Genomic DNA, 15884 nt, shown 5'->3' on the forward strand with positions numbered 1-15884 from the left:
TGCAGATGCTTTGTGTGCAGTAATGAATATTCATTTGTGCAGGGATGTAGAAAGCAGAGCAGCTTTGCTTGTTAAATCTAAAAAATATTCAACAACTTACTTGGACTGACAGGGTGCATAGACTGAATTGACTGTTCACCTGATGCTTATAAACATATGAAAAATGTGTAGTTCCAAATCCATTTGTATTGGATTTGACCGGATTTGACAATGCCTATAGGCCATATTGAATTTGAATCAGCCTTACGTAGATAAAACACAAGGAAACAACCTGAACTGAAATACAGAGCAGGCCTCCTGCTATTGTAGGTCTTTTTGGTTAGTTGTTCCATCTCTGCCACTAGATGTCACTATATTGTACAAACATAGATTTAAGGTAGAAATAGAGGCTCCTCAGCATAATTTTTTGTATGGACATTTATTTACGTCTTTTTTATTGGTTCTTGCTCTTCGTATGTTGTTCATCTTGTAAGCTGAGCTGATTGTTAAAAGAGACTTCTAAGTTAAAATAACAAACTTGCTGATTTTGAGTGTTGAGCAGAAATCTGCTAGATGAAAATTACCGTGTTGAATTTGGTTTTACACTGGGGATGGCTGGTGTTAACTGATGCTATATTAATGAAGCAAAATTTGACAAGCTGAATCAAACTAGAGCAGCTATCTGGGTTTCAGTGGCCTCTGAATATGAAGGATAATTTTTGGGTAATAACTTTGGATTTTTTTTTACCTTCAGGAGAGACAAACTTTTTACCCTTTTGGATCTTGAACAAAAAATAATTTATTAGGTTTTACTAGCGGTAATTTCTATCTACAGATAAAGCTGTGGAAATTTTAGTAATGTTTGATTTTTTTTTCATAAATACATGCAAGTTCTATGTATAACTGACTGTTTAACTGTCCAAGGTCAGTAGTCTGTTCTCTTCTCAAATGGAGTTTGTTTAGTATGAAATGAAAGTATAGAAAAAAAAAAATAATGTTAATCTGCACACACCTCCAGATAATCATATTTAAAATACAAACAGTCTTTTATTTGATCATATTTATCTTATATGCTGGGAGTTGCTCAGCATCAAATGGAATTTAACAATTTAGCTCAATTTTATATAAAAGGAAAAGCCAAAATAGGGCTGCTCAGTGGCGCAGTGCCTTGCCTTGCAGCAAGAAAATCTGGATTAGATTCCTGGCCCGGCTCTTTCTGCATGTAGTTTGCATGTTCTCCCTGAGCGTGTGTGGGTTCTCTCGGGGTACTCCGGGTCCCTCTCACAGTCTAAAAACATGACTGTTAGGTTAATTGGCTTCTCTATATTGTCCTTAGATGTGAGTGTGTGAGTGAATGGTTGTTTGTCCTGTTTGTCTCTGTGTTGCCCTGCGATGGACTGGCCACCTGTCCAGGGTGTACCCCGCCTCCTGCCTGTACACAGCTGGAGATGGGCACCAGCAACCCTCACGACCCTGCTTGGGATAAGCGTGACATAAAATGGATGGATGGATGCTGCCAACGTCTGTACATATACAATGAGAATCTACATAGATAAACATGATTATGAAAATAATTCATACTTCTGTTTTTATCTTGTGTGTTCTTAGAAAACGTTTTGTAACTGATTACTCACTCAAAACAAAAACAATCTTGATAAGTACTTTCATGAGTTGAAATGCTGCAAATTACGGTTCTTGGTCTTTCCATTGTATCGATACATAAATAATAATAAAACAACAGTTTTATTGAGGTTTCAATTAATTATTTTATTAATAACATAAAATATATAAAACAAATACATTATAATAGTATAAATAGTATAAGTTACAATAAAAGATAATACATTAATATTAATATCATACGTGACATAAAACCATATTTATAGAACAATTGAGATGCCAGCACCTCACTGTTCAAATACAAAATATAAAATATAAAAAAAATAAACAAAAAAAACTGATAAATAGCAATCTAAATAGATAAAAAAGAAAAAAAATAAACTAAAGAGTTAATACACAATGCATATTTTTTGCCACTTGGTTCAGTGTTCCAATCAATACCTGTCAGGCACTGTCCATGTAAACAGTCTCAGTGGAAGAAAAGGTCACAGATGACGGGACCTCGGCACAGTGCATAAGTACAGTTTAAACGGCTACATGTAAAAGAAAACATTATTTTTCTTAAACTAATGAGATAAACCTACATTCTGCTTTATGTTAAATAACCATGACAACCTGTTTAAAGAAAAATCCTTTGTAAACAATGCACCATTCATACCAGTTAAAACATGTAGAAATGATACTGGGTCATGCTGGTAACATTAAGAGGCTTTCCACTCATGCCCTAAGCTTAGATAAGCTTTTTCAAAAAGAATCAACTCTCTCTATTTGGCAAACGTTCAAGAAAATGCTGAAATATTCATGCCAATCCAGCAAGAGGCAATAATGGCATCAGAAACAGCTTTTATATGTAAGCAAAGAACAGTCTGAGTCAGGCTGCAAATTCTACTAAAAACTCCAACTTTAAATTTTGCACCTTTGCTGCTGATTATCAACCATCAGGCACATAGCTGAAACATAGTGATGGCAGAGTAAGAATGAAGCTATTCTATTTAAATTTATTTAAATATTTTGAGCACAGTTGTTTTTGTTTTCAGTTTTTGGTCTTTAGACTAGACACATGAATGGAAGCTCTACCAAAATCTGCAAATTCAAGACACTTTAAAAACTCTTCCTAAAAATGATAAACCAAAAACACTTTCTGCATGGTAAGTGCAAACACTAACAGAAAATATTGATACAGCAAATAATTAATGTGTCAACAGGGAAATTTTGTTTTTGTCTAATCTACTGATCATGAAAAGTTCTGCAAACTGTTTGACAACATGGTGATGGTGTTGCCTTCAATGTGTGAGCATGGTTTAACCCTGTAACCCCAGATTTATCATAACTGATTTTTAGACCTCCACATAAACATGTTTTTTCTTTAAAAATCTAACTGTCACAATCAGCTGCATGTAGTGAACAGAAAATGCATAATAAATTACACAAAAATGTATCACAAATGATATGAAATCCTATTTACACAATTAGATCTCATTCTTGTTTGTATTTGTCTGAAAGTTCAAGAAAGACTCTAGGTTCAGAAATTAGAAAATTCTGACAATTATGTTATGTTTTAGATTCTATGGGGTTAAATATGCTAAAGTTATTGAGAAAACATTCCTATGTGAGGCTGTGATTGGATGTGCATCTAAGACAATTTCCTTTCAAACATATTCCCCAAAATACACCATTATGTATAAGAACAAACTGTTTTTGCAACCATAATGAAAAAAAGATCTGGCAAAGTTTTAAAATGTGTTTTTGTTTTGAGTGCCTGTGAGTTTTTACTCTGTCTCATAAATAAGTGGAGTCACATTTCTAAGCTAAACTGAAGTTGTGCTTGTAAAAGAAGGAGGATAATAAATCGTCTATTCTCTCGGTCAGCACCAACATGGTGGGTTATCTAACTCTGCCATCTTGAGGTAGTCCACTAGCATGACATAATACTGCTTCAAAACATTCTGGGGTGAACAGTGGTTTTCTGATGACGTTGGCATAATACCCACGGCATCAGTACTGCCTCTGAAAGTACCATACACCTTTTTTTTTCTTTTTTAAGAATGCCTGTGGATGTACCGTAAGATTCTCTTTGACCACACACAGAAGACGTTTAACCTGTCTGAGATTTCTATGGAGTACAATAGGGTTTCAAAGGCGGTGGAGACAACAGGAAGGTGGGGAACAGTAGACTGAAGACCACTTTCGTTTGGCTGAAAAACAAAGAAAACAGCTACAGTGAGATCTCCCATTATTAAGAGCATAATGATACAAACATATCAAAACATCCAAGACGGCATCAATTTAACTGAAAGAAAACTTATTAACCAATTAGTTTAAAATGTTTTTTCACTATTTCCTGTAGCTCATATTTCATTATGTTATAACTATATACAAGAAGTCTAAAAAATTTAGAAAAACTGTAGAAAATTGTTTCCTATATACAATACAGCTTTTCATTTATTTCATTTAACTTTAATAAACATGTTTCTCTTTTCTCTGATTTTAGCCTGTCATGCATCTTTGTGATATTAATGTCTTTTTTGCATTTAATTAGCATCTTTGTTTCTACGACTCTTCCATATTTTTGAGGGTAATCAAAGCGAGACAACCTACCGGATGAAGACATCTTTTAATGAGGTTGGACAAGTGCAGTAGATGAGAACTGGCGCTCACTTCAGTCTGGAAAGGCAAACTGAAATTTTCTTTTGCATCTTTCAACCAGTCAATATGGAGTCTGAAAGACTGAGTGTACGTATGCAGCAGGGTTAGGGTTTCATTGACCTGCACAAGACACAAAAATACACAGTCTCTTATTTAATGTGTTTATGGTAATCAAATCTGCTGTATTTTGGAGTAAAGAGTCGAGATAAGTAGTTTTAAACTTTAAAACTTTCTACCTTTAGTTTCCTTAAATGGCTAGCAGTGTAATGCAAATCAGGCAGATTTTCCAGCTTTACTGGGACTTCTTCAAAATGTTGCAGTTCTTCATTTCTCTGTTCAGGAAAAGAGAAAAAGTGAATTAGTTGGCTTCATCAAAATAACAGCAAAAGATGGATGGAAAAAATTAGGTCCCTTAGTTGCCAATTTTGTTGCTAAATTAGTAAAATTCTAGAGAGATAAGATAAAATATTAAGAGCTATGATTCAGGGTGGGGAAATTATTTTCGTATTTATCAAATAGGAAATCAAGGAGTCATAAAACAAACCTTACCAACTCATGCATTTTTTTGGATAAGTTCATCAAACTTTCCACCTGATGTATCATTTGTCCAAAAAATCCACAGTGGGAGGAGCTGTGGGTGGGAAGAGATGAAGACTGAACAATTAGCTCAGTCAGGAGCAGCAGTCGGAACAGACAAGAGAAGGTCTCAGGAATTACTGTGGAGACAAGAAAGAGGGCAAACAATTAGCCTTTGGAAACTCTTTTACCTTCTTAAAATCCTCTCCATGACAACACAGAAATGGTTCTTCTTCAGATGGAATCACCAAATCCAGACATGTTCAAAAAAACACTTATCTGACTCACTAACATCCAGCTGTAGCTGTTCACACAGCTGTGCAGGCAGGTGTGTGAATCGCTGCATTCAAAAGGAGAACATCTAAGATTCCTTTCCTTTCTCCTTGACCCAGAAGCGCTGTGGCTGTGATTCAGAGTGAAAACCACAACATCGCATTCATACTTGTTTTCATTTCTAAACACCTCATGACGCACAAGATTAATTCTGAGGTAGCTGCAGTCAGCTTGTAGTTTGTCACGACAGTAAGGAGGCCAATAATCTCACATAACAATTACCTGAAACTTCCTGCAAGTGGAACATTAACACCTTACAGTCATTAGGCTCAAGAACTTTAAAGCCAGAGAAAAACCTACCCGCCATTACCCCCGCAATATCCTTAACATGAACATTTACATTGATGCTTTGATGCACACATTAATTGTAACCCTCATTTTACAGTTTTATCAGATTAATCTAAAGCATCCTGTCGTCTAGACATTAACAGTCATTCTAAAAATCAGATAAGAGCTTTAAGATGTTTAACCTCTGTGACGGGAAGAAAAGCGGTTGTGGTGTGGATGGATGCTTAAAGACCCAAATGCGTCAAATATAAACAGATTTCTGCACAATGATAGCTTGTGTTTCTGGGAAAAATAAACAAGTTATAAAGAGTTCAGCACATGCATGAGATACATGCTTGAAAGACAACATAATATCCTCAACGGAGGCCTTTTTACACGCAGTTTGCAAAGTCTATCTACCCTGGATTACTCCTGCAGCTCAAAACATGTATAAGAGGTTAATTAGTCTCTAGATTTGCTCTAAATCAAACTGTGCACATGTATAGCAATAAGTTTATATTTGCCCTGTGAGACTTTTGCACCCTGGCCACTAAGTATCTTACCCCTTGCCCAGTGTCTGTGCGGGAGCTACAAGAAATAAATGTGGTTTAATAGATTAATGGATACATTAAGTATGTTTGGTGATTATTATTATTTATAGTAATCTGACATTTAGTCTTTGACTATAACTATAGATATGCTGCTATAGGCTTAGTGTCCTGGAAGGCATCAAGGCCACTTTTACAATTCTGGTTCTTTCTACCTCAATTCTCCAATTATTTAGTTTTTGTCAAATCAACCCCTAACTGCTTTTCCTTAATTCTATTCACTTTACAAGGTGATTAGTTCCCAGTCTATGTTGTGGTGCTGGAAATACAAATTCTGGACCTTGATCATACACCCCTGTTGAAGAAAATCAACAGGGGGTGGGTGTGGGGGGTTATTTGTGTCAAGAGGGAGTTTTCCTGCCTTCTGCTGCTGCATAAATGCTCAATTTTGAGGAACTGCCACAAAGTCAACACCACAATACAAGCAAATGTCCGCTGTCACCATATGCTCATCCTGGAGGAGCGAAGCAAAGCCTGTAACGTTAATATTTGGATAGAATCAGCAGGATTTCCTTATATACAGAATGTTTAATCAATCTTTCTATATGAATGAGCTAAAATTTCTCTGTGAGGTCCCTTGAGATAAGATGTATTGTAAGTTTATGCCCATTATAGGGATTAAGGTGCCTATCATTAGATACTACAGTACCGGGATCTGTTGGGGGATTTTTCTGTAACCAAGGATTTGCATTGTATCTTAAATCAACTTGACCATTATAATGTTTTATATATTAATGGTTATGAGTATTTATGAACTTACACTCTGAAATTTTTTATCAACGTTGTTGAATTATTTGAGGTTTGGTTTGTCTGGTGATAAATTTGGGTGTTTTGGGGTGTTAAGGAGTTTGTGCTGTTAGACTTTGTGGATACTCCTTACTTTCTCACAGCCTTTGAGATAACATTAATAAGAGGTATGCAGCCTCTTCATATTTTGGCGTCTGTGTCCTCATTTCCCATCAAGCTCAGACCTGTTTCCGCACAAACACCAACTGTTGGAAACTGAGGTGGGCTCAGTGCTGTAACTCTACAGACAGTCTGCAGTGTTACTATTTTAGAGATCTGCAAATACTTCATGCATCAAGATAAATTCAGTGCACCACAGCAGATGAAATCTTTAATAAATACTTTATCGACTATATAATAAGGATGTTCTTCATTTAAACATTTATATACTGTACATTTTCTATTGGTTTCTATAGGATTACTGTTATTTTGCAGAATTGAAGAAACTAGGCCATTTTGCCTGAGTTTGTCAACTATGGACACAGGTGTCATTTAGTAAACATTAATGAATCCTCTAAGACCTTTAGGAAAACTTAAATTGTTTTCATGACATACTAATATTTTGAACAAATCCTAAGCATACTGAGTTTAAACATCCCATACTATGCTTGAGGAATCTAGAGAGAGAAAATATAATTCTAGAATTAATGGCTTAAACCTTGCTCTTTAACTGTTCTTAATAATTAATCACCCGTCTTAGAAGGGCTAACATTGGCATCAAGGTTAGCTCCTGTTTGTAAACCTGTTCAGTGATTTATGAAAGCTTGAAAAACCAAACCGCAAAGCCACAAAGAAAAGGTTTGTCCGTTAGATGAGTTAGGTCATGCTTAAGGAATGTGAGCTATGCAGGGTTTTTTACAGCGTGCTTTGAGCCTTCTGTTGGTGTAAGAGAGACGAGCAAGCCCACCGATCTGACTCAGAATAGTCTGCATGTGGTGACATCAGCAGACTGACGCCTTGGGCTGAAAAAAAACATCCTCTTTGTCAAGCCCATTAGGCGTTTTCAGACACTTTTACTACCTCACAGACACTTACTGTAAACGGGTCCAATTTATAGCATATTTAAAGGCAGCAGGTGGGAACAGTTTTTACCTGTTAAATTAAGCATGTATTTTATTTCAGATTCTAAATCTTTTTTAATCTTGATTGCCTTAAAGTTAAATAGAGTAAGAAGAATCAAGTAAGAATCAAGATGATCAGCAGTTTAAATGTTTTAGGCTAGAATTAATTGTCTGACAGTGTTCTAATACAGTCTATAAAAGGTTTGAAATATGCGTTTCTTATTATCTATGAGAATTTAAACACATACTGTTGAATATTTAAGGTTTCTTAACTTGTATCACTACAATGATGCTGCTTTAGTTTGCCCGGAACACTGACCTCTTTATTTCATAATCAAACTTTATAGTAAACCATTGCACATTCTTTGCTTTAGACCTGAAACTTTCCTTTTCTGACAGAACAAAACCATCAGACTACTCTGCTTCTTAAAGGATGACTCACCCCAAAATAACAGTGAATTAGCTATCAGTAAACATTGGTATCTTACAGAGCAATCTAAACGTTCCAGGCATCATTTGGACAATTCAATGCCCATTAGGGGAAATCCTGCTTTTCTGTCTAAAACTGGCGCCCTTCTCAGGTTTAATAGTTTTTAAACAACTGTATTTGAAATGGAATCAGTACTGGTGTGGGCTCAAAAAAAAAAACAGCAACTGTTCACTACAGCTGTGGGTATATAATTTGGGATATTGAACTTCCCCTTCTTTTTAAAGATTAGATTAGAGAGTCATTAGCTTAGCATTCAGTTGGTGTATTTAGCATTTATTTAGCTTATCAGAGCACACATCCACACCCCCAACCCCCGGAACATTCTCTGGTCCACATGGCAGCTCCTCCTTTAGGCACATTTTTCAAATACTAGATGTGGGTGTAGTAAGGCTCTGGTACAGAGGTTAGAAAAGCTTTAAATCTTGTTTTCTTTGGCTGTTTGCCATAGTTATAAACATTTGTGGGAAAATATTAGAAATTGCTGGGGGAAAAAAAGAGACAAATTCCATTGTAATGGGATTCATAACTTATTTCAGCCTGGTTTTGTCAAAATAAGACAAAACTCCAGTCAAAAAAAAAAAAGGTTCAGCTCTTTTTGAGAGAAATTTGGGTGGAATAAATATGCAGGGGGAATACATCTGGGGAAAAAATTCTTGCTGTTCACACTAAATAAATGTGTGGTTTTGTGACACCACCAAAACTCAATACTACAGCCAAATCGAAGAACATTATACAAGAGGTCTAAATAGAGCTTTTAATCACACACAGGTGTTTTATTTCAGATAATTACCCAGGAAAATTCAGGGTGAAACTATCTATCATCAGCCTTTATCTTGGTTTAATGCAGTGATGAACAGTTAGAGTTTTCATTTTGCCAGGGACACACATTGGACAACTGGAATCCTTATGTTAGCAGCTGGAAAATTACTGAGAAAGAAATCAGCAAAAAGGTTAAAGAGAGGGATAGAAAAAGTAAAGAATAACATCCAGCGGCGGTGCAGTGTACAGTCATGTATCTGGCAGAGTAAACAGCTGTGACAGCATTACGGCTCACAGTAAAGTTGCTTCAGAAGCACAGTGAATGGGCCGTGTTTGATGTGTGGAGCGGTGCGTTTCGTCAGAACACATTTACTCAAACATGAAACACCAACAAGTGCGTGCGGTGTCTCACATAATCACCCGCTTCCTCAGTTTCCGTTTGAGTTCGTGCCCCCTTTTTTTTTCTGCTGGGTCAGACAAACAAACTCTGGAGTTTCCTGTGTGCTCAGTGGACGCCTTATTTCCTCAGCTCTCTTTGCTTTTACTTTCAAGGACAGGGAATCGTCTCATGAACAGGTGCTCTGTTTACCTCAAAGAACTCTCTGCTTTTAAGTTCATAAATTAATGCTTCTCTAATGTTTACATTTTTTATTCCACGCTCCTGCTGTGAACTGAGTCATCCTATTAAACATAAAATCAGAATGTTTGAACAAAATGCTGACATATTATATAAAAATGTAGTATAATTTTTGAAGCGGTATATGACTGTTACCCATTTCAGCAAACTAACCAAACTAACTGTGTCTTTTTGGTAGTTTAAACCTTCAGGGTCTGGTTTTAATCAGCAACAAGCAGCTGTTTCCAGCTACAGACCTACTTCCCACTCCGCTCTGCTTTATTCTGCACCTAAAGAAAAACAGACACTAGAGGCTGATGGATTTGAAAACTGAAAGTCAAACACTTACTTTAGTGTCACTGAGTTATCATCAGATTCTTCAGATAGACTAAACTTAAACTTTACTTTATGAAACAAACAACCTGTTTGCTCACAGTCACAGTTTATATCAAGCAAATGGGAGCTGGCATTACTTAGATGGATGCATGAAGAAGCCGGAAATAAAAGTTTTAGGTGACCCACTATTAGTCAAATTTCTATGTTTTTAAACTTCACAATTATTACTCTACCGTAAATGTAGAACTGGTTTAGTTAAGGAGAATGTTTTTTGCAAAAATTGTAAAAATTGAAAAAAAATTTGCCTTATTTGAAAAATAAGCTCTCTTGCCTTCCTGTTTTAAACAAGATCAAAGGAAATACATTTATAAATATTAAATAAACTGCATTTTTACTTGGTGTCCCAATCTATATCATCAGATTCTCATTCTCCAGATTTAAATATAAAAGTTATCTAAGCCTATTTCATGACCTAATTAAACAATTAAACAAATATTGTCTAATCAAAATTTGCATATCTTTTTATATGAAACTAGTTTTAAATGTAGAGAAATATACATATATATATATATATATATATATATATATATATATATATATATATATATATATATATATATTTTTTTTTTTTTTTTTTTTTTTCTTTGAATTTTATCTGATAGCTTTTTATTTTAGTTTCAGAGGTTTATGTTATGATCGGATAGCTGAATGTTTAGTCTGACATTCCAAGCTGCACATGATTAAAGTTGGCAGTTCTTCTGCAAACCTTCATCTCTGCAGCTAAATAAGCTGAAACCTCTGGTTCTGAAAAAAAAAAGGTGAAAATAATCTAAAACACATGCCTTAGGCTGTAGAAAAGTAGATACCCGATCATGTTAAATCAGCTCTGCATAGATAGACGTACGCAGCAGTTTCATGTAACAGTGCACTGTTTCCTGTTTCCTATTATCACATTTGACACATTCAGTGTAACGTTACATCAGGATACTTTCTCCTACACAACTGCATCCATGTAATCATTGCTCTGACTCTATATGGACGATAGCCCATAGATAAGCGGCTGATTCAGCAGCTTTGACATGACTCATCTATTTACAAGGTCAACAGTTTTAAAAACAAAGAGATGAAAAAAGGAACAAGCCTCTTCGCAGCATTTTGTGTTTTTTGTTTGCAATACCAACTATGACCGCTTGGATGAGCTTGTTTAAGTGCTGATTCATCATCACAGGATCAATTTGGCCCATAACAGAGAGCCTGCAGACTGGATTACTGTAAGTGATGTGGGATGACGACATCCCTGTCTGCAGGAGTGACTCGTAGACAATAGCTCAATTTCTTCTGATTTATTAAGCAGCAACAATGACTTTTGGGACAATAACAGCTTCATATGACTATTTATATAGCCAGAAGAAGGAGAGGAAACAAAACAAATATCTATCACAAGCTCATATTTAAATAGATCAAATGTTTTGATATAAGCTTCCTGTTGTTTAATGGATCTTAACTTAACATTTAAGAAAATCCTACTTTAATATAATTTTACATAAAAAAAAACCTTCCCTATCACATTTGGACCTTCAATTTCCCCATTAATGCAGTTTTTCTTCTGTTTCCTAGATAGAGAACCAGACGGGAGAACCATAACATGCAGGACAAACTAAAACCTGTCACTGCTGCTGCTTTCAGTGACGCCCAGCATGTGGTGTGAGGAGTCCCTCTGCAAATCAATACCAATCAGCCAGACACTTAATGATGCAGTGGCTTAGAGAGAAAACAAAACACAGCACTTTTGTCAGTGCTGTTGGTTAAGTTTAAAGTTTAAACCTCATAAGTTATTGAAAATATTATTGTCACTGTTAAAAAAACAAACAACAAAAAGTTTTACTATATTTAAAGGTTAAAGACTAAGGTTATTTCAAGACTATTTGTTTCTCAAAGGATTCAAATTAGCATAGGTTACATAAATAGAAACCTTCAGGTTGTCAGAAAATAATCACAGGAGAATTAATATTTTGTTCTGTGACTGTAGTTAAAATTATGAAGATAACTTATACCTGAAGATTTAAAGGAAAGAAAAATAAAGCAATTTAGTCCTCAGACTTGTTGAAGGAATGTGGGGAAATCCCTAACACACAAAAACACACACACTATCCTACCCACAACGAATCATCCAATCACAGCGAAGCTGGAGCCAAACAGTGGGTTTTTCAGAATCCACATTAAATAAAACAAACTCCCATCCTTCAGCCTCAAACTGAAACAGCTTCCCATTCATTGACTTTTGCATTGACTCTCTCTCAGACATTTTCAGGTGAAAAGTAAAAGTAAAGACCACGTGTAGTGAGGATCCCCCCCACCCCTCCATCACTGCCACCTCCCCCACACAAACACACACACTCTCTCTCTCTCTCACACACACATCTACACACACAAACACTTGATGTCTTCCTCTAAAAGTAAGATGAACAAACTTACATTTCATCTTTCGGCTGCTGCTGTAGTAAACAAAAGTCCCTCTGAGTCCAGTGTGAGTACTGTACGTGTGTGTGGTTGTGTTTGTGTGGACAAAATGTAAAAGTTCCCTTTTATAGCTTGGAGTATGACACATCACCTGAGTCATCAGCCGTCGCTGCCGCCTGAGCTTCGACGCCCACGCTGTCCAGCCTCCCCTTCTTACCCCTCTTTATCTCAGAAAGCTCCACATTTCTTTGTTTCCATTGCTAATCTGAATGAAATCAGTGTCACACAGGAACACCCAGGGTCCAAGAAAAAATGAATTAAGAAAGTTAGATCATCCCACCACTTTCTCTCACAGCACTGCAATCAGTCTGAAGGATGATGGGGAGCAGCGAGAGGTTGTGATGATTAATCTGTAAAATCTTGTCTACAAACCAATAAAAGTACTTTTTTGTAAAGTAACATCATAAAGCTGCGACATTTCGAAAAATGTGATCAATAGGGACAAACAGAAGAATGGTGGCTTTCTGATAGACCTCCAGGCTACAAAACCGGCTCAAACAATAAAAACTGAAACTCTTACACCTGGAAACTTTATTCCTGTTTTTCTTTTTTTTTTTTTTTTACCAAATATTTGTTTTTTGGGGAAATTTTGAAAGAACCCTGAATCTATTTGATTGTTTCAATAATAACTTCCTGGTTAAAGCAAGACAAAAATAGCTCCACAAGCATATCTATCCACCTATGCCAAGTTTGAGAAATTCAATAGTTTACTTTTCAGAAGGCTTTTTTTGTGTGTTATAAAGTCAGTTTGAATCTCTTAAAGTGAGACTATACATTTACAATTAATATGTTTAATAACAGTCATACAGTTATTAAATCTGTGGCACAATGAAAGAAAAGAAAAGCATAAATCTAAAATGTTAATGTGCTCGTAACATCTCTATTGGCCCATTTTATTAAATCATTTGCTGTTTAGAGGCTAAGGTTCAGATAACGAAAAAAACAAAAAAATCAATTTAAAAACAGTAAAAACCAAAACCTGTTTCACCTTTTCTGTATGAGTTTGTTGCCAATTGCATAAACTTCACTTACAACTTTACCATTAGGGGAATCGATAATTTATCTGCCAGTATCTTTATAATCTAAATCTAAATATAAAAAAATTATGATTTTTTTTATTAAATTTGATAAGATATTTAATTCTTATTTCTAAAATAGTCTATGACTGCAATATACATGGCTGTAATAGCATTACAGTTATATTACCTACAGTGCCTAGCCTAGCTGAGTTGTTCTTTCATCTGGTTTAAGTTTTTTTTTTTTTTTTACCTGTGTCTTATTTGATTTTTGGAAACTCTTTTCTGATTTTCTTATGATTTTCTTAGCTAATTGGGGGCAGCAGAAACCCACATTTAACGCAACACTTATTACCATAAAAAAGATTAATGATAACAGATTGCTTTGTCACTGAAATACTTGTTTTTTTACTCAAAAGAAAACTCCTAAACTCTTCTTGCTTTTCAACATTCCTGAAAAGAGCAGATTTTTTTTTAAAGCTGCTGAATATTCTGCAAAAGTGAAAAGCATGAATCTGCTCAAATCCCTTTTTTTTTACCCATCCGACTAGTTTTCCTCTCTTTTTAGGGATACTGAATTAGTGTAAACTGTTTTGAATCTAAATAAAGTACTTTCTATGTAAGGAGAAGTGGAGTTTTCTTTTTGTTCTTTTCAGGAAGACTCCCAGGTCTTCCTGAGTAGGTTTTAAATACACCAAACCAGGGTTTACGGAGAAAAATGTTGCTTCTTAATTGTAAGTTTGTAAGTTTTTTGAACTAGCAAAAAAAAGCTTTTTAACTTATAAGTAAGGATTATTTTTCTTTATTTTTCTCTAAGCACACTAAAATAACTATATAAGGGGTTATTGCCTCAAGGCAAGTGTTCATTTGTGCTTTTATTACATTTAACAACTGGAACGCTACATTTAGGGCAAGGGAAGTTTAGTTGAGGTAAAAAACGTCATGGCTCCCAAGCTGGATGTTTAAATTTGGCTCAGTCTTAATCCTTATTTGTCTTTGCAGTCACCATTTGCTTCGGTTTAGGCCAGTGGTGGGTAATTCCAGTTCCTGCGGGTTGGTATCCTGTAACTTTTAGACTTGCTCTTGGTTAGACGCACTTTTAATTAGACATTAAATGGTCAAAAGGACTCTGGAGAATTTGAATCAGTAATTCAGCCATTTGATTCAGGTGAGTTGGACCGAGGAAGCATCTAAAAGTTGAAGGATAATTACTGGATAGGAAATGCAAAATGTGAGCAGCTTTACAAAATTTTGCTAAAAAGTGGGGAAACTTTGTGTAACATTTTAAGTCTTTTTGTTCTGTTTTAATAGGAATTTGGCCACTTCTGCTGTTCCTATAAGTAAGTTTTTTTAATTTATTATTAATTATGTCCTCAGACATGTTTCAAACTCTACTTCTGATCTTTAAAGATGTAAAATTCAGTAGAGCTCAGAATATTTGAAAATTAAAAGTGAAAGAAAAGCCATCATCCTTTATTGTGTTGGCCTTACCTGCTTTTGTCTTTTTTATTTATATATTTCTGTCCAAGGATTGAACAACTTTAATGACTCTGATTGCAGGAAAACATTTTATGTTTCCCAGATGTTTGGCTGGCATGTACTGCATTCTGTTATTTCTTCAGTTTTGGTTTGTAAAAATAGCGAAACTCTGCACATTCCCATTAGAAATGTCAGTGGCTGACAATGCTGAAGATGCAGAATATTCTGTTCAATAAGTCACAACTTACTCACTTGGGTTAAGTCACTCCGATCTAAAGTGTCAGCTAAAAAACTGTAAATGCCATCTAATTGGAGCATCATTATCCCACTTTATTCAGTAGATGGTGGTTTGGCTTCATTTTAAACTGCATTGTCAGGGTGGATCAAAGTGATTCTGTAGAGTGACGCTGCAGAGTTTCCAAGAAGCCACCAGCTTTTTTATTTTATTTTTTTTTTTAGATGAAGTTTCCTGTTCTTCAGAAAGCTTCTGATAGTCCCCCTTCCACCCACCCGGATGCAGATAAATGAGCTAATAAGTTTATGTTTTACACTGGAAACCAGAACCCTCTATGTTTTTATTTATTTTAATGCTGGAAAGATTAACTCTGACCCAGGGAAAGTATTGACTGGAAACATGACTGGAAACGTGTCATAATGTCTGCAGATTTTCTCTCTATTGTCATCAGATGATGCCGTATGGGGTAATGGAGATAGAGGCGATCGGTTAGCATGGGTCTATGTCTGTGCGTATCCTGGTAGCTGATGGGGGCTTGTCCTAAATGGTGGTTTTCA

At 35.5% G+C, this 15884-nt stretch overlaps 1 protein-coding gene across 1 annotated transcript; it reads right to left on the reverse strand.

The window, feature by feature from the left end:
* Positions 1 to 1911: 1911 nt before the first annotated feature.
* On the reverse strand, positions 1912 to 12622 carry il11b (interleukin 11b). The gene is made up of 5 exons (XM_038278122.1): positions 12553 to 12622; positions 4795 to 4961; positions 4482 to 4577; positions 4198 to 4365; positions 1912 to 3794 (listed from the first exon to the last, which is right to left on the reverse strand). The coding sequence occupies exons 1-5, from the start codon at positions 12557 to 12559 to the stop codon at positions 3639 to 3641; spliced, it is 594 nt and encodes a 197-aa protein (XP_038134050.1). The 5' UTR covers positions 12560 to 12622; the 3' UTR covers positions 1912 to 3638.
* Between the last annotated feature and the right edge of the window lie 3262 nt (positions 12623 to 15884).

The sequence above is a fragment of the Cyprinodon tularosa genome, unplaced genomic scaffold (assembly GCF_016077235.1).
Source record: "Cyprinodon tularosa strain WSP-4 unplaced genomic scaffold, ASM1607723v1 ctg1382, whole genome shotgun sequence".
Classification (NCBI taxonomy): Eukaryota; Metazoa; Chordata; class Actinopteri; order Cyprinodontiformes; family Cyprinodontidae; genus Cyprinodon; species Cyprinodon tularosa.

Excerpts from the sequence above, each read along its gene's own strand:
- il11b (XM_038278122.1), bottom strand. Across the intron at positions 4,366-4,481 it reads GCCATTTAAGGAAACTAAAG|GTCAATGAAACCCTAACCCT; the intron begins GTAGAAAGTTTT and ends TGTCTTGTGCAG. Across the intron at positions 3,795-4,197 it reads TTAAAAGATGTCTTCATCCG|CCAAACGAAAGTGGTCTTCA; the intron begins GTAGGTTGTCTC and ends TTTGTTTTTCAG.